The sequence below is a fragment of the Jaculus jaculus genome, chromosome 9, assembly GCF_020740685.1.
Source record: "Jaculus jaculus isolate mJacJac1 chromosome 9, mJacJac1.mat.Y.cur, whole genome shotgun sequence".
NCBI lineage: Eukaryota > Metazoa > Chordata > Mammalia > Rodentia > Dipodidae > Jaculus > Jaculus jaculus.
This window is the reverse complement of record NC_059110.1, coordinates 81,412,157-81,439,962: the sequence shown is the minus strand read 5'-3', so window position 1 is coordinate 81,439,962 and position 27,806 is coordinate 81,412,157. Positions and strand designations below refer to the sequence as shown.

Here is a 27,806-nt window from a genome sequence, read left to right as displayed (position 1 = left end):
GTGATGATGCTGGTAGTGATGGTGAGACAGGTGGTGATGACGCTGGTAGTGATGGTGACCCAGGTGGTGATGACGCTGGTAGTGATGGTGAGACAGGTGGTGAGGACGCTGGTAGTGATGGTGACCCAGGTGGTGATGATGCTGGTAGTGATGGTGAGACAGGTGGTGAGGACGCTGGTAGTGATGGTGACCCAGGTGGTGATGACGCTGGTGGTGATGGTGACCCAGGTGGTGATGATGCTGGTAGTGATGGTGACCCAGGTGGTGATGACGCTGGTAGTGATGGTGACCCAGTGGTGATGGTGAGACAGGTGGTGATGACGCTGGTAGTGATGGTGACCCAGTGGTGATGGTGAGACAGGTGGTGATGACGCTGGTAGTGATGGTGACCCAGGTGGTGATGACGCTGGTACTGATGGTGACCCAGGTGGTGATGATGCTGGTAGTGATGGTGACCCAGGTGGTGATGACGTTGGTAGTGATGGTGACCCAGTGGTGATGGTGAGACAGGTGGTGATGACGCTGGTAGTGATGGTGACCCAGGTGGTGATGACGCTGGTAGTGATGGTGGCCCAGGTGGTGATGATGCTGGTAGTGATGGTGACCCAGGTGGTGATGACGCTGGTAGTGATGGTGACCCAGGTGGTGATGACATTGGTAGTGATGGTGAGACAGGGGGTGATGACGCTGGTAGTGATGGTGACCCAGGTGGTGATGCTGCTGGTAGTGATGGTGAGACAGGTGGTGATGACGCTGGTAGTGATGGTGACCCAGGTGGTGATGACGCTGGTGGTGATGGTGACCCAGGTGGTGATGATGCTGGTAGTGATGGTGACCCAGGTGGTGATGACGCTGGTAGTGATGGTGACCCAGTGGTGATGGTGAGACAGGTGGTGATGACGCTGGTAGTGATGGTGACCCAGGTGGTGATGATGCTGGTAGTGATGGTGACCCAGGTGGTGATGACGTTGGTAGTGATGGTGACCCAGTGGTGATGGTGAGACAGGTGGTGATGACGCTGGTAGTGATGGTGACCCAGGTGGTGATGACGCTGGTAGTGATGGTGACCCAGGTGGTGATGACATTGGTAGTGATGGTGAGACAGGGGGTGATGACGCTGGTAGTGATGGTGACCCAGGTGGTGATGACGTTGGTAGTGATGGTGAGACAGGGGGTGATGCTGCTGGTAGTGATGGTGAGACAGGTGGTGATGACGCTGGTAGTGATGGTGAGACAGGTGGTGATGACGCTGGTAGTGATGGTGACCCAGGTGGTGATGATGTTGGTAGTGATGGTGAGACAGGTGGTGATGCTGCTGGTAGTGATGGTGAGACTGGTGGTGATGACGCTGGTAGTGATGGTGACCCAGGTGGTGATGACGTTGGTAGTGATGGTGACCCAGGTGGTGATGACGTTGGTAGTGATGGTGACCCAGGTGGTGATGCTGCTGGTAGTGATGGTGAGACAGGTGGTGATGACGCTGGTAGTGATGGTGACCCAGGTGGTGATGATGCTGGTAGTGATGGTGACCCAGGTGGTGATGACGTTGGTAGTGATGGTGACCCAGGTGGTGATGACGTTGGTAGTGATGGTGAGATAGGTGGTGATGCTGCTGGTAGTGATGGTGAGACAGGTGGTGATGATGATGATAGTGATGGTAGTGATACTGGTTATGATAATGACCATGACCCCTAAATGATAAGAGACTGAGATAGCAAGAGAGAAGCCCCTCTGTCTCTGAAGAGGGAAGGGACTTCCCTTTCCAACCATAAGGACTGACATATGCGGGGATAAAAGTAGAAGCTCACACAGTGCCTCCTCTGCCAGGGAGGGAGGCACAGGCAGGAGTGGGGAGTGGCTGCTGGAAGTCTGCTGTGAACACAATCCTCCCGTCTCCCCGCTCCTTGTCTGCTGTCCTTGGAGCCAGCTGTCAGCCTCTGTCCCAGGAGTGGAGTCTGCTTGTCTGATAGATTGGCAGCTCCGGAGAGGGAGGGGTGCTTGTATTTGTCCAAAGCCAAAGGCCAGGAAAGACTGAGGTGTGGATTGTCCCCTGCCAATGACTAGTGCCTCTGGCGGCAAGGTCCCCTCATGGGGTAGCACTAGTCAAGGGGAGAGGTTGCAAACAGGGCTTAAGACTTTAGTCACACTGGGCCAGAGATCTCACCTTTCATCTCTAATGTAGGGAGACTACTAGAACCCCTCTCATGGAGGTATGTGTGACCTTTGGTCTCGTGGGACTCGGTCTTTCCTTCCTGGGCTGGAGGAAAACTTGCGCTGTAACACCTGTCCCTGCAGAGTGTGCCAGTTTGGGTCAGCCTAGGGACCCTCTCCCCTGCAGCTGCAGAAGGAAGCCATTAGGTTCACACTGACTGAGGCCTTTGCTTTTCTCTTGGCAGGATCGACAAGACCATGCTGGCCGGCCTGAAGGTCAAGTAAGTAGCCACTTCCTGTTCTATAGAGGTCATAAATGACATCCCACAGATCTGAGCTCCATCTGGGGCTGTTTGCTGTATGTTACACGAAATACATTGTTATATTTCAGGCTCAGTTTAGGGAACTTCTGCCCTGAAGGAGACTGGATGGGACTCTTGAATCCTGGCTGTCCAGAGAAAGGCAGAGGGAGTGGAAACGGCAGGTACCAGCACCAAGTGTGGGAGGATTCTAGTAATCTCCTATTTCAGAGAAGGAGGATGGTGGGTGTGACTTTCAGGCTATACATTTAGCCAGAAGAAGGAGTTTTTTTAATCACTTAATTTTTACGTGAAGCCCAATTCTAACAGGGCATCTTTTTGGCATTTCCAATCTATTTGAAAAATTATGACACAAGGCTCTAGAGCCATGTGTGCATGGAATCAGCTGGCCACTGAGTCATCGGTTACTGACATGATGTCCTGGTCAGCCTAGCCTGAGGCTTCCACACCAGAAGTGTTGGGACTAGGGACTATGGGCTTTAGTTTTGCCACATGGCTGCTGGTCTGTCTGATGAGCCTAAGCAGGGCCACCTCTGTCCAGGAACCCTGCTCTCCTCTCCTTCACCCCTTTATTCCTTTTTCCCTGGTGCTTCTACCAATCAAGTGGGCTACATTCTAATTCCTTCTCTTTTGAGAGTTAACCAAATTTAAGAAGTTTCCACACTAGGGCTGGAGAGGTGGCTTAGTGGTTCAGGCGCTTGCCTACAGAGTCCAATGACTCCAGTTTGATTTCCCAGTACCCACATAAAGCCAGATGTATAAAGTGGAAAGCATCGGGAGTTTGTTTGTTGCAGTTGGCTAGAGGCCCCGGTACGCCGATTTTCTGTCTCTTTCTCTCTCAAATAAATAAACACAGTAGTATTATAAAAAAGAAATTTCCAGGCTGGACGTGGTGGCACACGCCTTTAATATCAGCACTTGGGAGGCAGAGGTTGGAGGATTGCTGTGAGTTCAAGGCCAGCCTGAGACTACATAGTGAATTCCAAGTCAGCCTGGGCTAGAATGATACCCTACCTCCAGGGTAGGGGTCAGGGAAGAAATTTCCAGGCTGGAAAGAAGGTTCAGTGGTTAAGGCGCTTGTGAGTTCGATGCCCCAGTACTCACGCAAAACCAGATGCACAAAGTGGCACATGCATCTGGGCCTAGGAGTTTGCAGTGGCTAGAGGCCCTGGTATGCCCGTTCTCTGACTCTGCTGGGTGTGGTGGTGCATGCCTTTAATCTCAGCACTCAGGAGGAGGAGAGGTAGGAGGATAGCTCTGAGTTCAAGGGTGTGCCCATTCTTTTATCTGTCCCCCTCCAGTAAATAGATAAAATATTTTTTAAAAGTTTATTAAAATATTTTATTTATTTATTTGAGAGAATGGTGTGCCAGGGCCTCCAGCCATTGCAAAAGAACTCCAGATGCATGTGCCACCTTGTGCATCTGGCTTACATGGATACTGGGGAATCAAACCTGGTCCTTAGGCTTCGTAGGCAAGTGCCTTAACCACTAAGCCATTTCTCCAGCCCCCTTTTTATTTATTTATTTTATTCATTTTTATTTATTTGAGAGTGACAGACAGAGAGAAAGAGGCAGAGAGAGAGAGAGAGAGAGAGAGGAGAGAATGGGCGGGCCAGGGCCTCTAGCCACTGAAAATGAACTCCAGATACGTGCATGCCCTTGTGCATCTGGCTAATGTGGGTCCTGGGGAATTGAGCCTCGAACCGGGGTCCTTAGGCTTCACAGGCAAGCGCTTAACTGCTAAGCCATCTCTCCAGTCCCCTCTTTTTATTTTTTGAGACAGAGTCTCATCTCATTAAATTGCCCAAGCTGGCCTGCTCTCAGATTAACTTTTTCTTAGGCAATGTAAACAATATCTCTTCATGCTATAGGGCATCAATGACAGACCAAAGACATTATTCCACCCAAGTTTGTAATGGTGAACCAAGGAGTTTAATTAGGGTTACTTACGTGGTTGAGGGGTTACCTATAAGAGTGTAGGTAACTTACAGATAGCTATACCATGACAGAAAAGCCCCTCCCCCCATAACTGTTAACTGCTTTTGTATCTTCAAACGAGGGGTGGGACCTTGTGAGAGGTCTTCTGTGTTGTAAGCCACTCATTGCTAACTCATGTGCCCTTGCTCCACTAAATGAGGGAACGCTAGGGGCCAGTCTTGGGAGGGTCTTATATAGGTAATGTTGTTCTGATTTCAAGATGGCAATGGTCATGCCATGTCCAGAGAATAGGTCCACAACACCTTGAATTTGTGATTCTCCTGCCTTAGCCTCCCAAGTAGCTTCATGTTCCATATATATGTTTTTCAAGGTAGGGTCTCACGCTAGCTCAGGCTGACCTGGAATTCACTATGTAGTCTCAGGGTGTCCTTGAACTCCTACCTCTGCCTCCTGAGTACTGGGATTAAAGGTGTGCATCACCACACCTGGCTCAGGTTCCATATATTTTGACCAACAGTCACAATAATGTCTAGCCTCCCTAGAGTCTCCTAGGGGTGATTCGGCGTATTGAATGAAATGCGAGGGATGAAGTAGAGTTGCTAAAGGGGATGGAGTGGGTGCAGTGTTTCTTTGAGGCTGTTTTGGAACATCTAGTTAAACTGCAACTAAGGGTTCAGTGATAATATTTGTAACCTTTGGAAGGGAGCTATGGTGGCATGAAGGGCTGGATATATGGGCCAGTGTTGAGAGAGGGTCCTCAATGGAGTCTCTGGGTACCTAGGGAGCAGTCTGAGGATGTAGGCACAGCGATGATAATGTGGAAATTGTAGTTTTGGATAGGGTGGTGGACTGTATCTCTAGTTGTAAGGATTTCTTGATTGCAAGAAAGAAAAACTTCCTGTAATCATTAGACAGAGGATGGGAAAGGATCCCAGCCACGCCTACAGCACCTAAGTGGAGAAATTGGAGCTAGAGTTCAGGAGGGATTGAACCAGATACAGGAAACCCTAGTCTATCATAATCCCAGCTGGTTTCTTTGCAGAAGGGCAGAAATTGGTAAGTTGATTCCAAAATTCACATGGAAGTTCAAGGATAAACTTGAAAAGGAAAAACAAAGTTGGAGGACTATATTTCTGATTGCAAAACATACCACAAAGCTACAGATGGCGTGCTATCAGCTTAGAGCTACTGTAGATCAGTAGGATAGAATTTAGAGTTCAGAAACAGACCTCAGTCTGGGGAGATGGCTCAGAGGGTGAGTGCTTGCCATACACCTGAGTTCAGATCCTCAGCACCCGTGTGCAAGTGGGCTTGATAGCATGTGCCTGTGATCCCAGTGCAGGGGATGTGGAGATACTCCCATCTCTGGGGCTTGTTTGCTAGCTAGTCTAGCCAAATTAGTGAGTTTTAGGCTCAGTGGAAGCCCTTGTCTCAAAAAGCAAGGTGGAGCTGGGCGTGGTAGTGCATGCCTTTAATCCCAGCACTTGGGAGGCAGAGGTAGGAGGAGGATCACAGTGAGTTCGAGGCCACCCTGAGACTACATAGTGAGTTCCAGGTCAGCCAGGGCTAGAGTGAGACCCTACCTTGAAAAAAAAAAAAAAAAAGCGCAAGGTGGAAGGTGATTGAGGAAGACACATATGTGCACCCACACATATGAACACTCATATATGCACACTGGCACATAGCACATATATGGTCAGATGATTTTGATCAGTAGTGCAAACAATTTAATAGAAAAATAAGTTTTCAACAAATGGCATAAGAACAACTGGATACTCACAATGAAGGAATTGAAATTGGTTTCCTTTCTATATCATAGGCGATAAGTAAGTCAAAATTGATCAGAGACCTAAATGTAAGAGTTAAAATGGGCTGGAGAGATGGCTCAGTGGTTAGGCACTTGCCTGTAAAGCCTAATGACCCAGGTTGAATTCTCCAGTACCATGGAAAGCCAGATGCACAGAGTGGTGCATGCATCTGGAATTCAGTTGCAGTGGCTAAAGGTCCTGGCATGCCCATTCTCTCTCCCTGCCAGTCACGTCTTTAATCCCAGCACTCAGGAGGCAGAGGTAGGAGGAACGCCTTGAGTTCAGGGCAAGCCTGGAACTACAGAATGAATTCCAGGTCAGCCTGGGTTAGAGTAAGACCCTACCTCGAAAACAAACAAACATCTACAACATTTTTAGAAGAAAACATGAGTATAATTCTGTGACCTTGGGTACAGCAATAACTTTTCTCTCTTTCTTTTCTTTTTCTTCCTTCCTTCTTTCCTTCCTTCCTGTCTTTCTCCTCCCTTCCTTCCTTCCTTCCTTCCTTCCTTCCTTCCTTCCTTCCTTCCTTCCTTCCTTCCTTCCTTCTTTCTGAGAATGAGAGAGAAAGAGGCAGAGAGAAAGAGAGAGAATGGGTGCACCAGGGCCTCCAGCCATTGCAAACAAACTCCAGACACATGCACCACCTTGTGCATCTGGCTTACATGGGTCCTGGGGAATTGAACTGAGGTCCTTTGGCTTTGTAGGGAAGCACCTTAACTGCTAAGCCTTCTCTCCAGCCTAGAAATAACTTTTTAGACACTAAAAACATTAGCAACCACAATAAAAATAAGCAAATTAAGCTTTTTCAAAATTTAAAACTTAAAAAAGTTAAAACCTTTTTCTGGGAATGTAGCTGAGTGGTAAAATGTTTATCTAGTATGTGTTAGGCCTTGTGTTGGATTCCTAGCACTGCAGAAATAGATGACAAACTTACAAACTTTTGAGTTGCAAAGGACACTATCAAGAAAGTGAACAAGGCCTGGGGAAATGGCTTAGTGGTTAAGGTATTTGCCTGCAAAGCCTAAGGACCCCGTTCAATTCCCCAGAACCCACGTAAGCCAGATGTACAAGGGGGCGCGCATGCATCTGGAGTTCATTTGCAGTGGCTGGAGGCCCTGGTGTGCCCATTCTCTCTTTCTCTCTGCCTCTTCCTCTCTCTCTCTCAAATAAATAAATAAATAAAATATTTTTAAAAAGAAAGTGAAAAAGAGGGGCTGGAAAGATTGCTCAGTGGTTAAAGACACAAAATTACAAAGCCTGATGGCCTGGGTTCAACTCCCCAGTACCCATGTGGTTCTGCTCACTGGCAGGTCATTGAGCAGCCAAATCACCTCCAGAGCCTCTGCCTCCACACCAAGAGGCTTCCTCTCTCTGCCCCTGTTGGTTGAGGCATTTTTCCTTTTGCAGTTCAGCCACTTCTCTGGTGAGCAGCAGATATTCCTGGCTGATTATCCTGGCTCTTTCCTCAGGGACCCAATGTTCTTCACATAAAGATAGTCGGCTATGTAACTCTAGGAGGAGTCCCTGAGGCATGCAACTCTGAAGGCAGGGTCTGCCCTCCCCCGTATTGAGTGTGCTCTCTGCTCTGAGATTTCATCACACCTCTTTGCCGAGGCTTGGCAGCCGCTGTACAGAGAAGGGACCATTGCCTTCTAGGATTGAAAGATGTGAAGATTGACACTTGGAGAGGTTAGGAAACTTGTTCAAGGTCATTAGCTGGGAAGGATGCATTTTGATTTGAATTCCAGTTGTATATTTTGTTGCATGCAGAGTGGAATTGAGTGGGTCTCCACTCTGGGAGTCCTTAGCCATAGAAAACTCCTTCAATCACAGGTCTGGCCCCCAAGTGCCAATCTTCCTGCTGGAGGCCCAAGGTTGAGAGGGGCCTATAATGCCTGAATGAGGTGGATTCCCAGAAGCAAAGTCTTAACTACAGTAGTGGTAGTACCATGCAGAAGAAAGAAGCTTGAGGTGTGGGATAGAAGGCCCCAGACTAACTTCACTGGGCCTCAGTGTTCCCATCTGTTAATGGGACAGTTAGATCCCTTAGCTTTAAGGCCTTGCCACTGAGTCACATCCCAGCATTGGCTTATGTCCTCTTGTATTTCTTTCAGGACCATGATGATGCTTGCTGCTGAGCAAGTAAAACCTGCACACATGTGTGTCTGGGGCAGGGGCTGCCACTTTTGCTTTTGGCTCCCTAAGAGCTGATACGATGTGGGCACAAAGCAGGTTCTCAGTCCAGATTTGCAGGATGATTCAGTTGTGTGTCATGCTTAGCCCACCATGAGAACATACACTCTAGGAGAGAAAAAGGCAGTGGCAAGTAGATGGATTCAGATGGAGGTTTCAGCATATGGGATCCCCCATCTCCAGCTGGTTCTGGGGACAGACTTGGGTCAAGGTCCTTGTCTAAAGCATTTACATCATAGTCAGCTCATGTTCCCCCAGAGGAAATCCCTGGCGTCTGGCTTGGAGTGTCCCTGAGCTGGGAGCATGGATGCCTTCTCTATCCTCTTGTTCTCTCTTTGAGATGCTGGTCTCTTTGTTAGACGTACGTGTGTGTGTGTGTGTGTGTGTGTGTGTGTGTGTTGCATGGTTTTGGCCCAAGATGTCTATTTTGCCCAAGAGCCACAGGTACCAAGGGAGCATGGGGGTAGCTCAGGGCAACCGGTTCCTATTGCTGGAGTGCAGCATTATGTCTGAATCCATTGTTTTATAGGAAGAGATCCCCAACTGTATGGCTCAGTCTTGGTCCCTAGAAATTGTATCCCTGGTAGGCAGAGAGCACAGATGGGGCCAAGTGTGGCATTGCCCATCGGTTTCTTCCTTAGGGAAGAAAAGGGGAGACCTAGCTAGGGCAGCCTTCCAGCTGCCATGGTTTGGTTAGAAAACGCCACCTCTATTCTGGGTTTCTTATTTAGGCAGCTAAGACTTCAAATTCTGTCAGAAAGCAGGTGACAATGTCAGGCAGAGGCAGGCAGTACATCAGTGTAGCTATTCCTATGAAAACCCACTAGAGACAGCTGTCCATGCAGAACAGGTGATGCCACCTTGAGAAGGCACCACTTCTTGTGATACAGCCCTTTGAACCCAAGACATCCACAGCCAGCCTGTAAGAATTAGGCATAAAATCTGGGTAATGAATTTCTCAGACATCTGCTGTCCTGGTACTCATGGTGTCCACCAGTCACATTGTCAATGGAGGGGCAGTGAGGCTGGAGTCAGGGCCGATTGTCTGGGCACTGGTGTCTGTCTTAAGACTTCTTTCCAGAAAGCCCATTGCTCTGCAGTCCATGCTTTCATTCCAATTAAATGGCTCTTGTCATTGGTTGAGGGCTGCAGTCAGTCCATTTTTCCATGTTTGGCTAGTAGATCTTTATTGTGGATTATAAGAATCCTCAAGGCCCCATAAAGATGTTCCAGAACTTTCTGTGTCTGACTCATCTAAGCTCCTCTCCTACATTCTAGGGCATCTGCTGAGCCTTTCCTGGGGCATGTCAAGGACAGGGGAAGTTAGACATATTTTGGGGGAGGAAGGTTGAGTCAGTTCAACTAACATCTACATATGCCCAATCCAGTGCCAGACCAGGGGTGGGGTGAGGACAGATAAAAAGAGAGTCTTCCCATGGCAGCTTTCAGCCTCACAGGAAGACAGATGCACAGACAGTTGCCATGGAGCGTAACAAGGGCTTCTGGAGATCTGGGGAATGCCTGAGCTGTCTCCTAGGCTGTGTGAGGTCAGCAGAGGAAGAGGCACTGCTGCATCACTGCACAGCAAAGGCAGTGAGATGTGAGGCAGTGAGGTCTGAGGAAGTGAGGTGTGAGGCAGTGAGGTGTGAGACTGAAGTATGAGGTAGTGAGGTGGGAGGCAGTGAGGTGGGAGGCAGTGAGGTGTAAGGCAATGAGGTATGAGGCAGTAGGTATGAGGCAGCGAGGTATGAGGCAGCAAGGTGTGAGGCAGTGAGGTGTGAGACAGTAGGTGTGAGGCAGGGAGGTGTGAGGCAGTGAGGTGTGAGGCAGCGAGGTGTGAGGCAGCAAGGTGTGAGGCAGTGAGGTGTGAGACAGTAGGTGTGAGGCAGGGAGGTGTGAGGCAGTGAGGTGTGAGGCAGCGAGGTGTGAGGCAGCAAGGTGTGAGGCAGTGAGGTGTGAGGCAGTGAGGTGTGAGACAGTAGGTGTGAGACAGTAGGTGTGAGGCAGTGAGGTGAGAGGCAGGGGGTATGAGACTGAGGTATGAGGCAGTGAGGTGGGAGGCAGTGAGGTGTGAGACTGAGGTATGAGGCAGTGAGGTTGGAGGCTGTGAGGTGGGAGGCAGTGAGGTGAGAGGCAGTGAGGTGAGAGGCAGTGAGGCAGTGAGGTGAGAGACAGTGAAGTGGGAAGCAGTGAGGTGGGAGGCAGTGAGGTGTGAGACTGAGGCATGAGGCAGTGAGGTGTGAGGCAGTGAGGTGAGGCAGTGAGGCTGTGAGGTGTGAGGCAGTGAGGTGAGAGACAGTGAGGTATGAGGCAGTGAGGTGAGAGGCAGTGAGGTATGAGGCAGTGAGGTGAGAGACAGTGAGGTGGGAGGCAGTGAGGTGGGAGGGTGGGAGGCAGTGAGGTGAGAGACAGTGAGGTGGGAGGCAGTGAGGTGAGAGGCAGTGAGGTGAGAGACAGTGAGGTGGGAGGCAGTGAGGTGAGAGGCAGTGAGGTGGGAGGCAGTGAGGTGGGAGGCAGTGAGGTGGGAGGGTGGGAGGCAGTGAGGTGAGAGACAGTGAGGTGGGAGGCAGTGAGGTGAGAGGCAGTGAGGTGAGAGGCAGTGAGGTGGGAGGCAGTGAGGTGGGAGACAGTGAGGTGGGAGGCAGTGAGGTGGGAGGGTGGGAGGTAGTGAGGTGAGAGACAGTGAGGTGGGAGGCAGTGAGGTGAGAGGCAGTGAGGTGGGAGGCAGTGAGGTGAGAGACAGTGAGGTGGGAGGCAGTGAGGGTGAGAGACAGTGAGGTGGGAGGCAGTAGGTATGAGGCAGTGAGGTGAGAGGCAGTGAGGTGGGAGGCAGTGAGGTGGGAGGGTGGGAGGCAGTGAGGTGAGAGACAGTGAGGTGGGAGGCAGTGAGGTGAGAGGCAGTGAGGTGAGAGGCAGTGAGATGGGAGGCAGTGAGGTGAGAGACAGTGAGGTGGGAGGCAGTGAGGTGGGAGGGTGGGAGGCAGTGAGGTGAGAGACAGTGAGGTGGGAGGCAGTGAGGTGAGAGGCAGTGAGGTGAGAGGCAGTGAGGTGGGAGGCAGTGAGGTGGGAGACAGTGAGGTGGGAGGCAGTGAGGGTGAGAGACAGTGAGGTGGGAGGCAGTAGGTATGAGGCAGTGAGGTGAGAGGCAGTGAGATGAGAGGCAGTGAGGTGGGAGGCAGTGAGGTATGAGGCAGTGAGGTGAGAGGCAGTGAGGTGAGAGGCAGTGAGGTGGGAGGCAGTGAGGTGGGAGGCAGTGAGGTGGGAGGACCTTTGGGGTGGGTGTCTGTCAGACAGATTGGTGGGAGGAGGCAGACCAGCCTGTGTCTCAGAGCGTAGGAGGGCTGGGCATGATGCAAGGGCTCTCAGCAAGGCTGTGAGTGGTCAAACTTGAGACTGTGCAGGGGCTGCAAGCCAGGGCAGGGTAGTGAGCCCTGGGTGGATGTGGGTTCTCTTTGTGGAGATGAAGAAGGACCTTAGGAATTAGGGTAATTTAAGAGAAGTAGTGAGGTTCTGAATATAAAACTTCACTGCCCCTCCATTCTTTGTCCCACATGGTTGTCTTGTATCCTGACCCTAATCCATGCTAACCAGTAGAAGGGGACAGAGGAGAGGAGCAGCATCCAGAGGGCTTGGGGAGCTGGTGGGTGGCAGGGAGGCAACAGGCAGTGCCCTCTCCCTGGCTCTGCAGACACAGCAGGCTGGGCCTGGTTCAGGATCCACCTAGCTCAGCCCCTGGAGTGCTTTCAGCAGGTGAGCTCCAGGTGAGTATCCTGTGACTGATAGCTGCTACACTGGGCAGACAGGGGACCCTAGCAGAGCCTGCCTGTTCTGTGCCCAGTGTTGGACCCTAGGTCATTGATTTCTTCCATACAGGCTCTGAGCTGGTGTGTGTGATCATGTAGAGGTGTGTGTATGTGTGTACTCACCTATGCAGGTGGACCAGAGCTTTCAGGCCCCATGTGGGTGCCTGTGTGGTGCCTTTTTTGGCTTTAACAAGTTCCTATGGTAACCACGAACACGTCTGTTTTGGGATCTCAGTCTGGGGCGTGAGTGGCTACAGGGAGAAGCACTGGCAGGCGGGCGCTTAGCTGGCAATTGGGCTGTGGCCTGATTTCATTGCCAGTCACGGGAGACGTACCTGGAGTTGCATTTGCTGGGCAGCAAGTTCTGCAAACTCCAGAGACCCGTGTACTCCCAGCCCTCATTCCGGCTGGTGCCAGCCATGCCCAGGAAGCCCTGGTGAGTCCGTAATTTGATTTCTGGGTGGACGGACAATAGTCTGGGACTTGCTCAGGGCTGGTGGGTGGCTGCTGATGGGCGATGGGTCCTTGGCACTGGGGATCTTCTAAGATGGGGGGCAGGGGTGCTTTGTTTATTTCTGAAGTCCTGGGAAGATGTCTTCCACATGGCTAGTGTATCTGTGGAGTGGAACGGGACACAATCAGTGGTGTTGGTACAAGAGGTGAGGGTGCAAAGACAGGAATGCAGGAGACTTGGATGGAGATGCATGTTGCTGGCCGCCAGTGCTGCCCAATCCTCCCTGTGGCCTCCTTCGACTTTCTCAGCTCCCTGAAACCATGTGTACTCCCCGACCTGCCATTGAATTTCCTTATAGACCTTCCAGGCCCAGAACCCTGTCCAGGTCTGGGTGGGAAGCTCTCTTGATCTTGAGAAGAGGAGACTGGAGGACCTGCACTTGCCCAGGGTTGGGCAAGAATTGCTGGGCTATGCTAGGTTATGGAGAAAGGCTCTATCCCCCCGACCCTTGGACTCTGCACCCTTTGTGCTTCTTGCCCACACACTGTGGATCCAGGGATATGTCAGGACACCCCTCTCCCAGCTGCCATCAGAGAGACCCCTGGTGGCTTCAGAGGCATCAGTAGTGTCACTCCTGTTGGCTCCTCTGGGAGTAAAGGAGGGGATATAGGTGGCCCCTCTGGCTTTGGGCTAGGAGCCCTCCACCAGGGGCCTTTGACAAGGATTAGAGGGGTGCATGGCAGGAGTTGCTGGGACTGTGGTCCCAGTAAAGGTCAAGAGGAGTAAGAAAGTGGACATTCTGTGCTTTGTCTGGGCCATCTAGGAGTTTCTGGAAAGCAGAGTCCAGTGTGTAGTCCCTGGGAGCACTGGGAAAAGAAGGCAGCTTTCAGGAGAGATACACAGATTCTTGGAGTCCTGGAGTCCTAGGGCTTGAAGTAAGAAAGTCAAATTGGCCATTATATGAATTTCCCATGCTTCTGAAAGTAGGCACTTAGCTTGAACTTGGTTATCTCTAGTGATGGGAGCTCAGTACCTTTTAAGGATGTCTAGTTTATGGGACTACAGCTCTACATATTCAAGGCTGACCATTATTTTCACTTGGAATCTCTTTAACTGCCATTGCATAATCTAACCTTATCCCTCCTCCTACACAAGGAGAATTCTTTTTTTTTTTTTCCTCCCAAGAGCTCTGCAGACATTGGAAGGCAGCTCTCTCCTGTGGTCTGAGTCTTCTTTTCCCCTGGCTGACCAGCCTGAATCTGTCACTGTATTAGGGTTCCTCAATACCTTGTTGGGCTTTTCTGGAAGGGTCTTATTTCCTTAGGCAGTCTGTAGGAGCCCCATGGACATGAGGATGAATAGCCAGGGATCCTGGGCTTCACCCTCCATAGTGTCAGTGAACTGAGACCCAAGCAAGGTTCCTAACTGACACATGTGCCAGGATGGGAGCGGCCAGCTCTCTGTCTGTGACAGACACGCTGGCCCTAGCCCGGGCTTTTGCTGTTTCTCCCTGGTCATCCTTCTTCATCTCTTTCCAACTTTGTACCTCATCTCTTCTTTCTGGAGATGGATCTGGATGCCTGCAGGGACCGAACCATAGGGAGGGGACCTGAGGACATTGGCAAGCATGTGCCTTATGTAAAAGGTCCCAGTGGCCACTACTGAGCCTGGCCCTCAGACGTGCTGCATTAATGTTGCTCACATCACTTTCTTTATTTTTTTAAAAATTTTATTATTTAAAAAAATTTTAAATTATTTATTTGAGAGCGAGAGAGAGAAGGGGGGGAGAGATAGAGAAAGAATGGGTGCACCAAGGCTTTCAGGCGCTGCAAATGAACTCCAGATGTGTGAGCCCTCTTGTGTGCATGTGCGACATTGCATGCTTGTGTCACTGTGTGTTTGGCTACATGGGACCTGGAGATTCAAATATGAGTTCTTAGGGTTTGCGGGCAAGTGCCTGAGCTGCTAAGCCATCTCTCCACCCCCCTTCTCTCTCTCTCTCTCTTTCTCTTTCTTTCTTGTTGTTCTGAGGATTGAACCCAAGATCTTGCCTATTAGGTAAGCATTTTACCATGTAGCTACTTCCCCAGCCCTTTAAAAAATTCTTTTAAAAATGTCACACACGCGCACATGTGTGTGTGTGTATGAGTGTGCCAAGGTCTCTTGCCACTACAAACAAATATCTGTTTGGCTTTATCTGAAAGCTGGGGAGTTGAACCTAGGACTTCAGGCTTTGCAAGGCAGCACCTTTAACTACTAAGTCATCTCCCAGCCCCCTTTTGTAAAATTTGAAGACAAGATCTTAAGTTGTTTAGGTTGGGCTTGAACTTTCCCAGCAATCCTTGGACTTTTGATACTTTTGCCTCAGTCTCCAGAGTAGCTGAGATGACAGGCCTGTACCACCAGGCCTGGTTCACCACATCTGGGCTCAACCCACCTTTATAAGAGTCACTGCAGAGCCGCAGTCTTAGGCAAAATCTTGACAACTAACTCAAGAAGTAGGAAAACAGCAGCATGTGGCCTGTCTTGCAGGCCACATTCAGCCCAGGGGCCTCTGCAGACCACCTCAGCTCTGGATGTGCCACCCTCCTTAGTTTTTGCCCTGCTTCTTTGTGGCTGACTCCCTAGTGACTCTCGCCTGGTCATCTTTCCGCTGGCTGCTCTTGTCTCTGTCAGTAGAGCCTGATCATTTCCGGCTCTGTTCCCAGACTGGCTCCTTCTCAATTAACCTTTTCTCCCTTTCAGATGCAGTGTGTCCTCTATCTCTGGGCTAAGAATCTGCCTCTGAGTCATAGGGGTTTGGTCCTCCTGCCTCCTGGTTTAGGCCCATTATCTCCTGCCTAGACATTGACGAAGGCTTCCCAGTGAACCTCCTCTGCTGTCTGCCAGCTCTGACTAATTCCTCAGCCAGAGGCTGCTCTGGGTCTGTCCTGCTTTAAGGAACGAGATTCATGTACGTAGATCTCGTTAGTGCTGACCCCACCTTGGCTTGTTTTTCTGGGAGCTGTTCCGGGGATACCCCCTACCTCTGTGGTGGGGGGTGGGCAATCATACTGGTGTGTCTCCCAGGAACCTCTCTTTATGCCGTACTTACTGATTGTCTTTGGATCCACAGCCAATGTCTAGATCCTTGCTCTTTTCTCCAAGGCTGTGGACTCCAAACTGCTTTACATTTGGTATCATCTGATAGAGTGGTACAGGTCTGTAATCCCAGCACTCCAGAGGCTGAGGCGGGAGGATCACGAGTTCAAGGCCAGCCTGGGCAGTACATAGGAAGATCTTATCTCCTGGGAGGAGAACAACACTAACAGCAGTGTAATCAGAAAGTCTGAGTGCTACCCGGCACCTCTATCTTTTAAAGGCCCATGGGTGACTTCAGTCAGTGTGTAGTGAGGTTTGAGAACCATTATCCCAAGGGACAGACAAGTGTGGTGATGGTCAGTGGGCTGGAGATTCACTTGGATTCCATGTGAGTGCATCACTCCAGGCCAGGGTTTGAATCATCATGGGGGCTGAATAATTCCTTGTTGTGGGGGGCTGTCTTGGGCATGGTAGGGTGTTTAACAGCATCTCTGGCCATTACTCACTAAGGGTCAACAACTCACTTCCTAGTTGTGACAAAAAATAAGTGTCTCTCAGATATTATTGAACTTCTGGGGCAATGGTGTACAAACCTGTAGCATTCTCAAATATATGCAGGAAGAGGATCCCAACCAGTGAACCCCATCTTAGTGGTTAGTTTGTTGGAGCTGGATTCAGGCTGCCTCTATTTAAATCTCTGGTTCCACCAGCTGGGCTACCTTAGGCAAGTTAGTTAACCTCTCTGCCTCAGCCAGTTTCTAGTTTTATTTCGTTTACTTGCATTTGTGCCTTCTTTTGACCTTTAACCCCAGCACCTCCACCTACACAGACGCCTTTCCCCCTCCCACGTTAGCATCAAGCCTACTGTACACCCGCCTTTCCCTCCACAACCAGCCTAGACTTGCTTCCTCCACTCCACACCCACTTGGTGTCCCCTTCCTGGGGCTCACAGGTCATAGTGAGCCCTTCCCCTGCTGCAGTAGTCAGGTGGCTTCTGTCTGTCTTCTGTTCCCTGGAGGTCTGAGCCTGTGGGAGCCTCCTGTTTGCTGCCCAGGTGAGCTAGCTGTCCACTCCCCACCTCTGGCTGAGCTGTGAACCAGCAAGTTACCAGAGCGTGAACCTCCGCCCCACGGCCAGCTCATTCTGAGAGGGTGGAGTGGGCGGAAATCCGTGCCTGGCAGCCCACAAAGCCACATAATTGACTTCTGGGGCCCTGCCCTAGGAGGAGGTGTGAGATGACAGCCACTGTCCCCTCGGCATCACCACGAGCAGATGCCTTTTGCCGTCGAGGAGCTTTGTGCTGAGGACTTTCCTTGGCCCACTTCTGGGCTCAGGAGCAGAATTTAGGAGGGACAGCCCGGTCTTCACCTTGCTGGGACCTGGAGTCTAGGCTGGAACAGTGGTGGCCCATCCTGGTGACTGGGTTAAAACGCAGCTTCCTGAGTCCGACTGGGGGATTCTGCTTCATCACGCTGGGTGGGGCCCAAGAAACCTGGGCATTGCCCGCGGCTGGTGCTTATGGTGCAGCCAGGCTACTGTTGTCTTGGAACCTCTTTTTAAATTGCTGTCCCCGCATTGCAGAGTAAAGGTTAGGTCCTTGTGCTCTGGGTGACCTCAAGTAACCACACAGCCTCTCTGTGCCCTAGTTTCTGTATCTAGGGATAATAATAGTGTTACATTTGTACTATTGTGGTGAGGTTTACATTCAGATGATGCCTTAAGGACAGTGCCTAATACACAATGCTTGACAAATGCCACCTGTCTTAGTATATTTCTGGTGTTGTTGACAATGGCCCTGGGCTGTGTGATCACACACATCACATGACATGCCTACTTACCTGCGAATGTATACACATATGCCTGTATGCATAAGTTAGAATATTGTTCACACTTACCCAGGTCTGCTGCAGAGGGCAGATGTGTGCACATGCGTGACTTAAAGTCATTAGGTAGATGGGGCCACAGGGCAGACATATGTGTACACAGAGCCTTGAGACCAGGGCTTTGCTTTTACTCACCCGCTGATTTTATTCCTGGAGTTAACAGCACCTGGGCTGAGCTCTGGGAGCTCAAGGTGCCCCTTGTTTCCATAGTAACCACCATGCAGCAAAAACAGGAGGAGGAGGAGGGAAAAGATGAAAAAGCCTGAGCCAGTTTCCAAGAGCGTCTTGCCTTCTGAGGCTTTTTCTACCTCTTGTCATGTTCAGGCTCTTTCCTGCCCTCCCTCCCTCCTTCCCATTCAAGGACAAGGGCATGGCAAACCTCTGGATTCTCAAGACCCAAGACTGGTCATTGTTTATATGTTTTATTTTGTTTTGTTTGTGGTTCTGAGGATCAAACTCAGGGCCTCATCTGTGCTAGGCAAGTACTGTTCTACTGACCTACCTCCCCCAGCTGACAGTTACATTTTACTTTGTTTCTCCAACTTTTTTTTTTTAATAAACTGGAATTCACTCTGTAGCTCCAGGCTGGCTGCAAATCCATAGCGATCTTTCTATCTTAGCCTCCCAAGTGCTAGGATTCAATGCATGTACCACCATGCCCAACTAATCCTTTTTTAAACAATTAAAATTTTTATTAGAGAGAGAGAGAAAATGGGTGCACTAGGGCCCTCGGCCACTGCAAATGAACTCTAGACGCATGTACCACCTTGTGCATCTGGTTTACATGGGTTCTGGGGAATCAAACCTGGGTCCTTTGGCTTTGCAGGCAAGTGCCTTAGCCACTAAACCATCTCTCCAGCCTAAAACCATTTTTTATTGTAATAAAAACATATGTATTAAAATACACTTAAAAATTATTTTATTTTATTTATTATTTATTATTTTTTTATTTATTTGAGAGAGAGAGAGAAAGGCAGGCAGAGAGAGGGGTGGGGGAGGGAGAGAATGGGCGTGCCAGGGTTTCCAGCCACTGCGAATGAACTCCAGACGTGTGCGCCCCCTTGTGCATCTGGCTAACGTGGGTCCTGGGGAATCGAGCCTCGAACTGGGGTCCACAGGCTTCACAGGCAAGCACTTAACCGCTAAGCCATCTCTCCAGCCCAAAATTAATTTATTTTTGACAACTTCCATGATTGTAAACAATATCCCATGGTAATTCCCTCCCTCCCCCCACTTTCCCCTTTGAAACTCCACTCCATCATATCCCCTCCCCCTTCCAATCAGTCTCCCTTTTATTTTGATGTCATGATCTTTTCTTCCTGTTATGATGGTCTTGTGTAGGAAGTGTCAGGCACTGTGAGGTCATGGATATCCAGGCCATTTGGTGTCTGGAGGAGCACGTTGTAAGGAGTCTTACCCTTCCTTTGGCTCTTACCTTCTTTCTGCCACCTCTTCTGCAATGGACCCTGAGCCTTGGAAGGTGTGATAGAGATATTTCAGTGCTGAGTCCTCCTCTGTCACTTCTTCTCAGCATCATGGTGCCTTTTGAGTCATCCCAAGGTCACTGCCATCTGAAAAGAGAAGGTTCTCTAACCAAAAGTGAGAGTAGCATTAATATATGAGTATGAACATTAAGAGAAGTGCTTACTGGGAAGTTTGATGAGCATAGTATATGCATTTAGCCAGACATCAGCAGTTGTTACACCCCTAGGGCTCATAACTACCTCTGTTGTAGGTTTTCAGTATCAGGGCTATATTCCCTCCCATAGAGCGGGCCTCCAGTCAAATTAGCGGGCAGTTGGTTTCCCCTATAACAGACATGCCACTATTGCACCTGTTGGCTTATTTGGCCTGGCTGACCAAATCTAAGGCTTGATTATCTTCACTGTTGATTATCTTCACTGGTGATTTCTCTCTCTCCATTGAGCTGCATGCAGAATGGCTTCTTCTAGCTTTCTGTCAGCTGGTCTACATGGAGAAGGTTATCAGCTCATTTCCAGCAGGGTTTCTCAGTGGCCTTGCAGCCCAAGTATGTGGAGTCTTCAGTAATAGGGTCTTACCATCTATTCCTGGTGGGAAACCAAGGGCCTCGGCAATGGCCTGTAATGTTTTGGGAGCATCATGGACCTCCCTAGACAACAACTCACTGGAAGGTGTCCCATCCCTGGCACTGAAATTTTTCTAGTAACAATCTATGGCTCCTGCGTGTTCCATTGTCCAAAAAAGTAAGTTTCCATATGATTTATTTATATCCTCTTGGGGTTTTATTAGCCCTCCCTCCACCTTTCCTTTACTCAGTCTCTTCTTCTGACCTCACTTAGGCCTTTTCACCCCCATTATTCGGTTCTTCTGCTTACATATACACAATACCATCCTATTAAGTCCCCCTCTCCCTTTCTGTTCCCTTTATATCTCCTTTCTAGCTTACTGGCTTCTGCTACTGAGTTTTCTTCCTACTCACACTGAAGTCCAATCCTGTGTAGCTAGGATCTACATATGAGAGAGAACATGTGATATTTGGCTTTCTGGGCCTGGATTACCTCAGTATAATCCTTTCCAGATCCATCCATTTTACTGCAAATTTCATAACTTCATAAAATACACTTTCTTTTTGAGACAGGATCTCATGTATCTCAGGCTGGCCTCGAACTTGCTGTGTAGCTGAGGATGATCTTGAACTCCTAATCCTTTGCTTGTTTCTTCCTAGTGTTGGCATTACAGATGTGTACCACCACACTTGGTTTATACAGTGCTAAAGATTGAGCCCAGAGTCTAGTGTATACTAGGTAAGCACTCTATCAACTGATATATCCCTAACCCCAAAATATATCTCTTCAGCCACTTTTTTTTTTTTTTCAAGATAGTGTCGCACACTAGCTCAGGCTGTCCTGGATTTCACTATGTGGTCTCAGGGTGGCCTTGAACTCACGGCGATCCTCTACCTCTGCCTCCCAAGTACTAGGATTACAGGCATGCGCCACCACTCCTGGCCTGCCACGTTTTTTTTGAGGCATGGCCTCTCTAACCCAGGCTTACCTAGAACCCACTCATGTAGCTTATGCCTGGCTTCTCTTTAGCCAGTTAAAAAATATTTTATTTATTTATTTACTTATCTGAGAGAGAGCCAGATAGAGAATGGGCATGCAAGGGCCTCTAGCCCCTACAAGGAATGAACTCCAGACAGATGTGCCACCTTGTACATCTGGCTTACATGGGTCCTGGGAAATCAAACCTGGGTCCTTTGGCTTCACAGGCGAGCCCCTTAACTGCTAAGCCATCTCTCCAGCCCAAGGCAGTTTTTTTAAAAAATATTTTTTAAAAATTAAAAAAATATTTATGGGAGAGAGAGGGAGAAAACGGGCACACAGCCTCTAGCCACTGCAAATGAACTCCAGACACATGTACCACCCAGTGCATCTGGCTTATGTGGGTACTAGAGAATCAAACCTGGTCCTTAGGTTTCACAGGCAAACACCTTAACTTCTAAGCCATCTCTCCAACCTTAAAAATATTTTATTTATTTGTTTAAGAGAGAGAGAAAGAAGCAGATAGAGAAAGAATGGGCATGATAGGGCCTCTTGCCACTGCAAAGGAACTCCAGATACATGCACAACCTTGTGCATCTAGCTTTACATGGGTACCGGGGAATTGAACCCAGGTTCTTGGGTTCTGCAGGCAAGCACTTTAACCACATTAAGCCATCTCTCCAGCCCATCTTTTTTTTTTTTAATATATTTTTTTTAATTTTTATTTATTTGTTTGAAAGTGACAGACAGAGAAAGAGGCAGATAGAGAGAGAGAGAGAGAGAATGGGCCTGCCAGGGCCTCCAGCCACTGCAAGGGAACTCCAGATGCGTGCGCCCCCTTGTGCATCTGGCTAACATGGGTCCTGGAGAATCGAGCCTTGAACCGGGGTCCTTAGGCTTCACAGGCAAGCGCTTAACCTCTAAGCCATCTCTCCAGCCCTCTCCAGCCCATCTTTAGCCACTTTTAAGTGTACCACTTAGTGGCAGTAAGTACCTGTGCATTGTGCAACCATCACCACTTCTCATCACGAGAACCTTTTCATCGTCCCAAACTGAAGCTCTACGCCATTGAACATCAATTCCACACCCCCATCCTCCCTGCCTCTGGCGTCCTCATTCTTTTGTCTGCCTCTCTGGGTTTCATGACTCTGTAAGCCTCATGTAAGTGAAATCCTGCCCTACTTGTACGTTTGTATCTGACTTCTCTCAGTATAATGCCTTCCTAGTTCATCCATGTTGTAGCATCCATGAGAACTGCATGCATTTTGTTTAGCCATGCTTCTGTGGGCAGACAGCTGGGTGGTCTCTGCCCATGACTCTTGTAAATAATGATGCTGTGAACACTGCCGTACAAATATTTGAGTCCCCGCTTTTGAGTCTTTTCCAGCGTGTATCTGGGTGTAGAATTGTTGGATCACATGGTAATATTGTGTTGTGCTTAAATATTTGACTTCCCTTCCTCCCTTCCTTCCTTTTTTTCTGTTTCTTTCAGGAAAGTCTTGCATATTGTCCCTGTTGGCCTAGAACTTGTAATTCTTTTGCCTTAGCCTCCTGTTTAGCTGGGTTAAAGATGTGTGCTATGATGCCTATCATTTGAGCTTTTTAAAAATTAGATAATGAGCCAGGCGTGGTGGTGCACACCTTTAATCCCAGCACTTTGGAGGCAGAGGTAGGAGGATTGCCATGAGTTTGAGGCCAACCTGAGACTACATAGTGAATTCCAGGTCAGCTTGAGCTAGAGTGAGACCCTACCTCGAAAAAGAAAAACATAAAACAAGCAAAAAAAACAAAACAAAACAAAACAAAAAACAAACAAACAGATAAATAAAATTCATAGATAAAGTTAAGATACTGGGGCTGGACAGACAATTTAGCGGTTAAGGTGCTTGCTTGCGAAGCCTAAAGGTCCATGTTCGACTCTCCAGAGCTCACATAAGTCAGATGCACAAAGGTGAGGCAAGCACGAGGTCACACACGCCCACTAGGTAGAGCAAACATGTTTGATTGGAGTGGCTGGGGCCCTCACCGACCAATTCTCTCTCTCTTTCTCTCTGTCTCTCTTTCTCTCTCTAAAATAAAAAAAAAAAATTAAAGTTAAGGTCCTAGAATCATGTCTTGATCCTATTCTTTTGTCTCTTTCATCCATAGAAATGACTATTAGAAAAAGAACACGGGACCAGGTGTGGTGGTGCATGCCTGTAATCGTAGCAATTGAGAGGGAGGCTGTAGCAGGACTATCAGCAGTTCAAGGCCATCCTTTGCTACATGGTAAATTAGAGGCCTGTCTGGGCTTCCCATAGTGAGGCCTTGGCTCAAAAAATCAAGGAAAAAAAATCAGAGGGCTGGAGAGATGGCTCAGCAGTTAAAGGCACTTGCTCATAAAGCCTGATGGCCTGGGTTTGATTCCCCAGTACCCATGTAAAGCCAGATGCACAAAGTGGTATATGTTGTTTGGAGTTCATTTGCAGTGGTAGAGAGATAAATATTAAAAAGGCGTATCTTGGGCTGGGGAGATGGCTTAGTGGTTTGATTCCCCAGGACACATGTAAGCCAGATGTATAAGGTGGCACATGCATCTGGAGTTCGTTTGCAGTGGCTTCAGGCCATGGCATGCCCATTCTCTCTCTTCTTCCCCTCCTTTCTCTCTGTGCCTGCATTTTTCTCTCTCTCAAATAAATAAAAAATAAATAAAAAATATTTTTAAAAGTGTACCTTAGCCGGGCTTGGTGGCACATGCCTTTAATCTCAGCACACAGGAGGCAAAGGTAGGAGGATTGTTGTGAGTTTGAGGCCAGCCTGGGACTACAGAGCCGACTTCCAGGTCAGCCTGGGCTAGAGTGAGACACTACTTCCAAAAAATAACAAAAAAAGTGTGTATCTTTAAAAACAAACAAAAATGAAGAAACATTACATGTGTATTTTATATTCACATATAGGTCTCTAGAAATCATATGTAGTTTTGTGTGTGTAGTTGACTCTGTATTTTTAAGTTCTATATCCACAGATTTAACCAACCTCAGATTATATATATATATATATATATATATATATATATATATATATATATACATATATATATATATATATTTTTTTTTTTTGTTTTGTTTTTCGAGGTAGGGTCTCACTGTGGTCCAGGCTGACCTGGAATTAACTCTGTAGTCTCAGGGTGGCCTTGAACTCACGGCGATCCTCCTACCTCTGCCTCCCGAGTGCTGGGATTAAAGGAGTGTGCCACCACGCCCGGCTAAAAATATATTTTTAAAAATCATATCTATACTGAACATGTCCAGACTTTTTACTAGTCATTATTCCCTAAACAACACAGCATAACAATTGTTTATGTGGCATTTGCATTCTATTAGGGGCTATAAGAACACTAGAGAGTATAGGCTGCATACAGGAAGATGCACAGTAGGTTCTGTGCAAATGCCAAGTATTTATGTAAGATACTTGAGTGTCCTTGGATTTTGGTATTTGTGGGTGATCTTGAACTAGTCCCTTAAGAAAAGAACAACTATATTAAACTTTATACCTTGGCTGGAGAGATTGCTCATTGGTTAAAGGTGCTTGCTTGCAAAGCCTAACAGCCTGAGTTTGATTCCCCAGTACCCGTATAAAGCTAGATTCACAAAGTGAATCATGCATCTGGAGTTTGGTTACAGGGGCAAGAGGCCCTAGTGTACTCATCTCCCCCCCTCATTAAATAAATAAATATTTAAAAATTTCACACCTAGCTTGGAGAGATGGCTCAGCAGTTAAGGCACTTGCCTCTGAAGCCTAAGGACCCAGGCTCAACTCCCCAGAACCCATGTAAGCCAGATGCATATGGTAACACATGTGTCTAGAGTTCATTAGCCCTGGTGCATCCATTCTCTCTCTAATAAATAAATAAAAATAAAGTACTGGGCTGGAGAGATGGCTTAGCAGTTAAGGCACTTACCTGCAAAGCCTAAGGAACCAGGTTCAATTTTTCAGTACCCATGTAAGCCAGATGCACAAGGTGGTACATGCATCTAGAGTTTGTTTGCAACAGCTGCAGGTCCTGGCATACCCATTCTTGGTCTTTCTCTCTCTGCCTATTTCTCTCCCTCTCTCAAATAAATAAATAAATATTAAAAAATTCACACCTGCAACATGCTTTCCTCCCCCCTCCCCCACCCTGAGGTAGTGTCTCACTCTAGCCCAGGCACCTGGAGTTCACAATTCACTATGTAGTCTCAGGGTGGCCTTGAACTCACACCTCCTACCTTAGCCTCCCAGGGGCTGGGGTTAAAGGTGTGCGCCACCATGCCCAGCTGCGACATCCTTTTGAATCTGTTCAGCATGGCGCTGTTGCCCCGGCTGTCTGGGTTCAGAGGTAGGCCCTACCGCTTACCAACCATAAGTCCCTGGGTCTGTGCCTCAGTTTCTGTAAAATGAGATCAACAGTAGTAAAACAAGACCTGCGTGAAGCGTTATTTGGGGTATGAAGTAAGGTTGTGTGTGCCCAGAGCTTATAACAGTGCTGAGACAAAGCCCACATCACATATGTTGGTTGCTGTATTATACTTTGGCATACGTGCCCTCCCCCAGGGGTTTTAGCACTTGTCAAGATTTCTTGCCGTTCCTTCTTTTTAATTACCCTGTAGTATTTATTTATACACACAATCTGCATTGTTAGTGTTCTTTAGTGTGTCTCCTGTTGCTGGACACTTGGGTCACTTCCATTTTCTGACTTAGTTGACAGTACTGCAGTGGCTGTCCCCACCCGACCCTCTGTCTACTTGTGAAGGGTCCCCAGGGAATGGAGCCCAGGCCAGAGCTGTAGGGCAGCAGCTCTGTGAGGTGTTGCCAGATGCCCCTCAGGATGGGAATGACCATCCACCCCCCAGTGTCCTCTCCCAATTGAGTGCTCACATCTGTTTGACTGGCAAGATCCCAGTTCACTTTACTTATTCTACAAATTTTAATACAATTCTGAATGAACGAATGAAAATCCAGCTATCAGATCCCATTGTGTTTCCTTTGAGTCTCTCTCCTCAGGCCTGGGAGATGTTTGTGTAGTTTTCTCCCTCTCTCTTTTTTTAAGCTAGATCACAAGCATTTCCTCATAATTGGTACAGTCCTTTTTTCCTACTTTTAAAAATAGCATTTTCCCAATTACAAAAATAGTACATGTTCACTGTAGAAGAGTTGGAAAATATGTACAAATGTTGAGATGAGAAAAGCAAAAATAACCCACAGCCCACCACCCAAAATATTAGTTTCCCTCCACATATGGTCTTGCGCACTGAACCCAGGATTCAAGCCTGCTAAGAAACTGCTGTGACATTGAACTAGACCACATTTTCTGTTTTTCTTTGTTGTTGTTGTTTGGCTTTTCAAGGTAGGGTCTCACTCTAGCTCAGGCTGACCTGGAATTCACTACGGAATCTCAGGGTGGCCTTGAACTCACAGCGATCCTCCTGCCTCTGCCTGGGATTACAGGCGTGCGCCCCCACGCCCGGCTCAGGGGTGGGGATGCGGCTGGGCGGTTGGAGTGCTTGCCTGGCACCCTGGGTTTGTTCTGTAGCACTGCCGCAGACCCGCTGTGGTGGCGCAAGCCTGTAATCCTAACACTTGGAAGGGGGGAGAGGAGGAGCGGGAGTTCAAGTTCATAGAGTTGGAGGCCAGTCTGTGTTATGTAAGACTTTAACTCAAAATAAAACAAAAGAGGGCTGGAGAAATGACTTAGTGGTTAAGGCACTTGCCTGCAAAGCCAAAGGATTCCAGTTTGATTCCTCAGGACCCACATAAGCTAGATGTGCAAGGGGGCTTATGAATCTGGAGTTTATTTGCAATAGCTGGAGGCCCTAGCGTGCCCATTCTCTCTCCCTGCGTATTTCTCTCTTTCAAATAAATAAAAATTAAAAAAAAGAAAACAACTCCCTCCCAACTAGGATTTAAAATGCCATATATTATCCTGTCATTATGCAATTTCATGATTAATTTAAGTATTGCTTTGTTTTTAAAAAAAACTCTTAAAATTTATCTTATTTATTTGCGGGGGGAGAGAAAGAGGCAGAGAGAGAGAGAGAAAGGGCACGCTAGGGCCTTCAGATGAACACCAGATGCTGCAAATGAACTCTAGACACATGTGCTACCTGTGCATCTGGCTTAAGTGGGTCCTGGGGAATGAAACCTGGGTCCTTTGGCTTTTTAGGCAAGTACCTTAATGGCTAGGCCATCCCTCCAGCCCAGTATTGCTTTATTTTTAGGTTTTAAGGTTGTTTTTAGTCTTTTACTATAACAAATTATATCTAAAAGATTCTGAATACAATTTTTTCATATGTCTTTGATTTTTTTTTTATTTTGGCTAGCTACCAAAAAAGGTGTTTTTATTTTATTTTATGTATTTATTTTTTTGTTTTTTGAGGTAGTGTCTGTAGCCTAGGCTGATCTGGAGAGTCCACTATATAGTACCTCTGCCTCCTGAGTGCTGGGTTACAGGTGTGCGCCACCACGCCCAGCTCATTTTCATTCATTTATTTATCTTTTTTCAAGGTAGAGTCTCACTGTAGCCCAGGCTGACCTGGAATTCACTATGTAGTCTCAGGGTGGCCTCAAACTCATGGAGATCCTCCTACCTGTCTCCCCAGTGCTGGGATTAATGGCGTGCACCACCATGCCTGGCTTCATTTTTATTTTTTAAATTTATTTTTTATTTGTTTTCAAGCAGAGAGAGACAGAGAGAAGACAGACAGAGAGAATGGGTGTGCCAGGGGCCCTAGCCACTGCCAACAAACTCCAGATGCATGTGCCACTCCATGTATCTGGCTTTTTGTGGGTACTAGAGAATTGAACCTGGGTGGTCAGACGTTGGAGGCAAGTGCCTCAACTGCTGAGCCATCTTGCTAGCCCTCATTTTCACTTAAAATTTTATTTATTTTATTTTTTAAATTATTATATTTATTGTGGGAAGTACAGAACCAAGGAAAGACACCTGTGGCTTGAGAGCCCACATGGAGGGTCTGAAAGAAAACAGAGAAAAAAGAAAGAAGAAAAGTTGAAAGCACTGACACGTGAGGAGCTGGAGGGGGCAAAGAAAAGAGCCAACGTGGAGAGAAAGGGCTGGGGGTCTCTCCTCTGCTAGCTGGGCTGGACTGAGCGGAGGGGGAAACTTACC

At 48.1% G+C, this 27,806-nt stretch overlaps 1 protein-coding gene across 2 annotated transcripts in view; it reads left to right on the top strand.

The window, feature by feature from the left end:
• Positions 1 to 27,806, top strand: part of Rap1gap2 (RAP1 GTPase activating protein 2) — a 277,672-nt gene that overhangs the window by 26,843 nt on the left and 223,023 nt on the right. For both annotated transcript variants that reach the window (XM_045158300.1, XM_004667836.2), the window contains exon 2: positions 2,397 to 2,432. In XM_045158300.1, coding sequence (XP_045014235.1) covers positions 2,410 to 2,432 — 23 coding nt within the window. In that variant the 5' untranslated portion in view covers positions 2,397 to 2,409. The remainder of the gene's footprint in view (positions 1 to 2,396; positions 2,433 to 27,806) is intronic.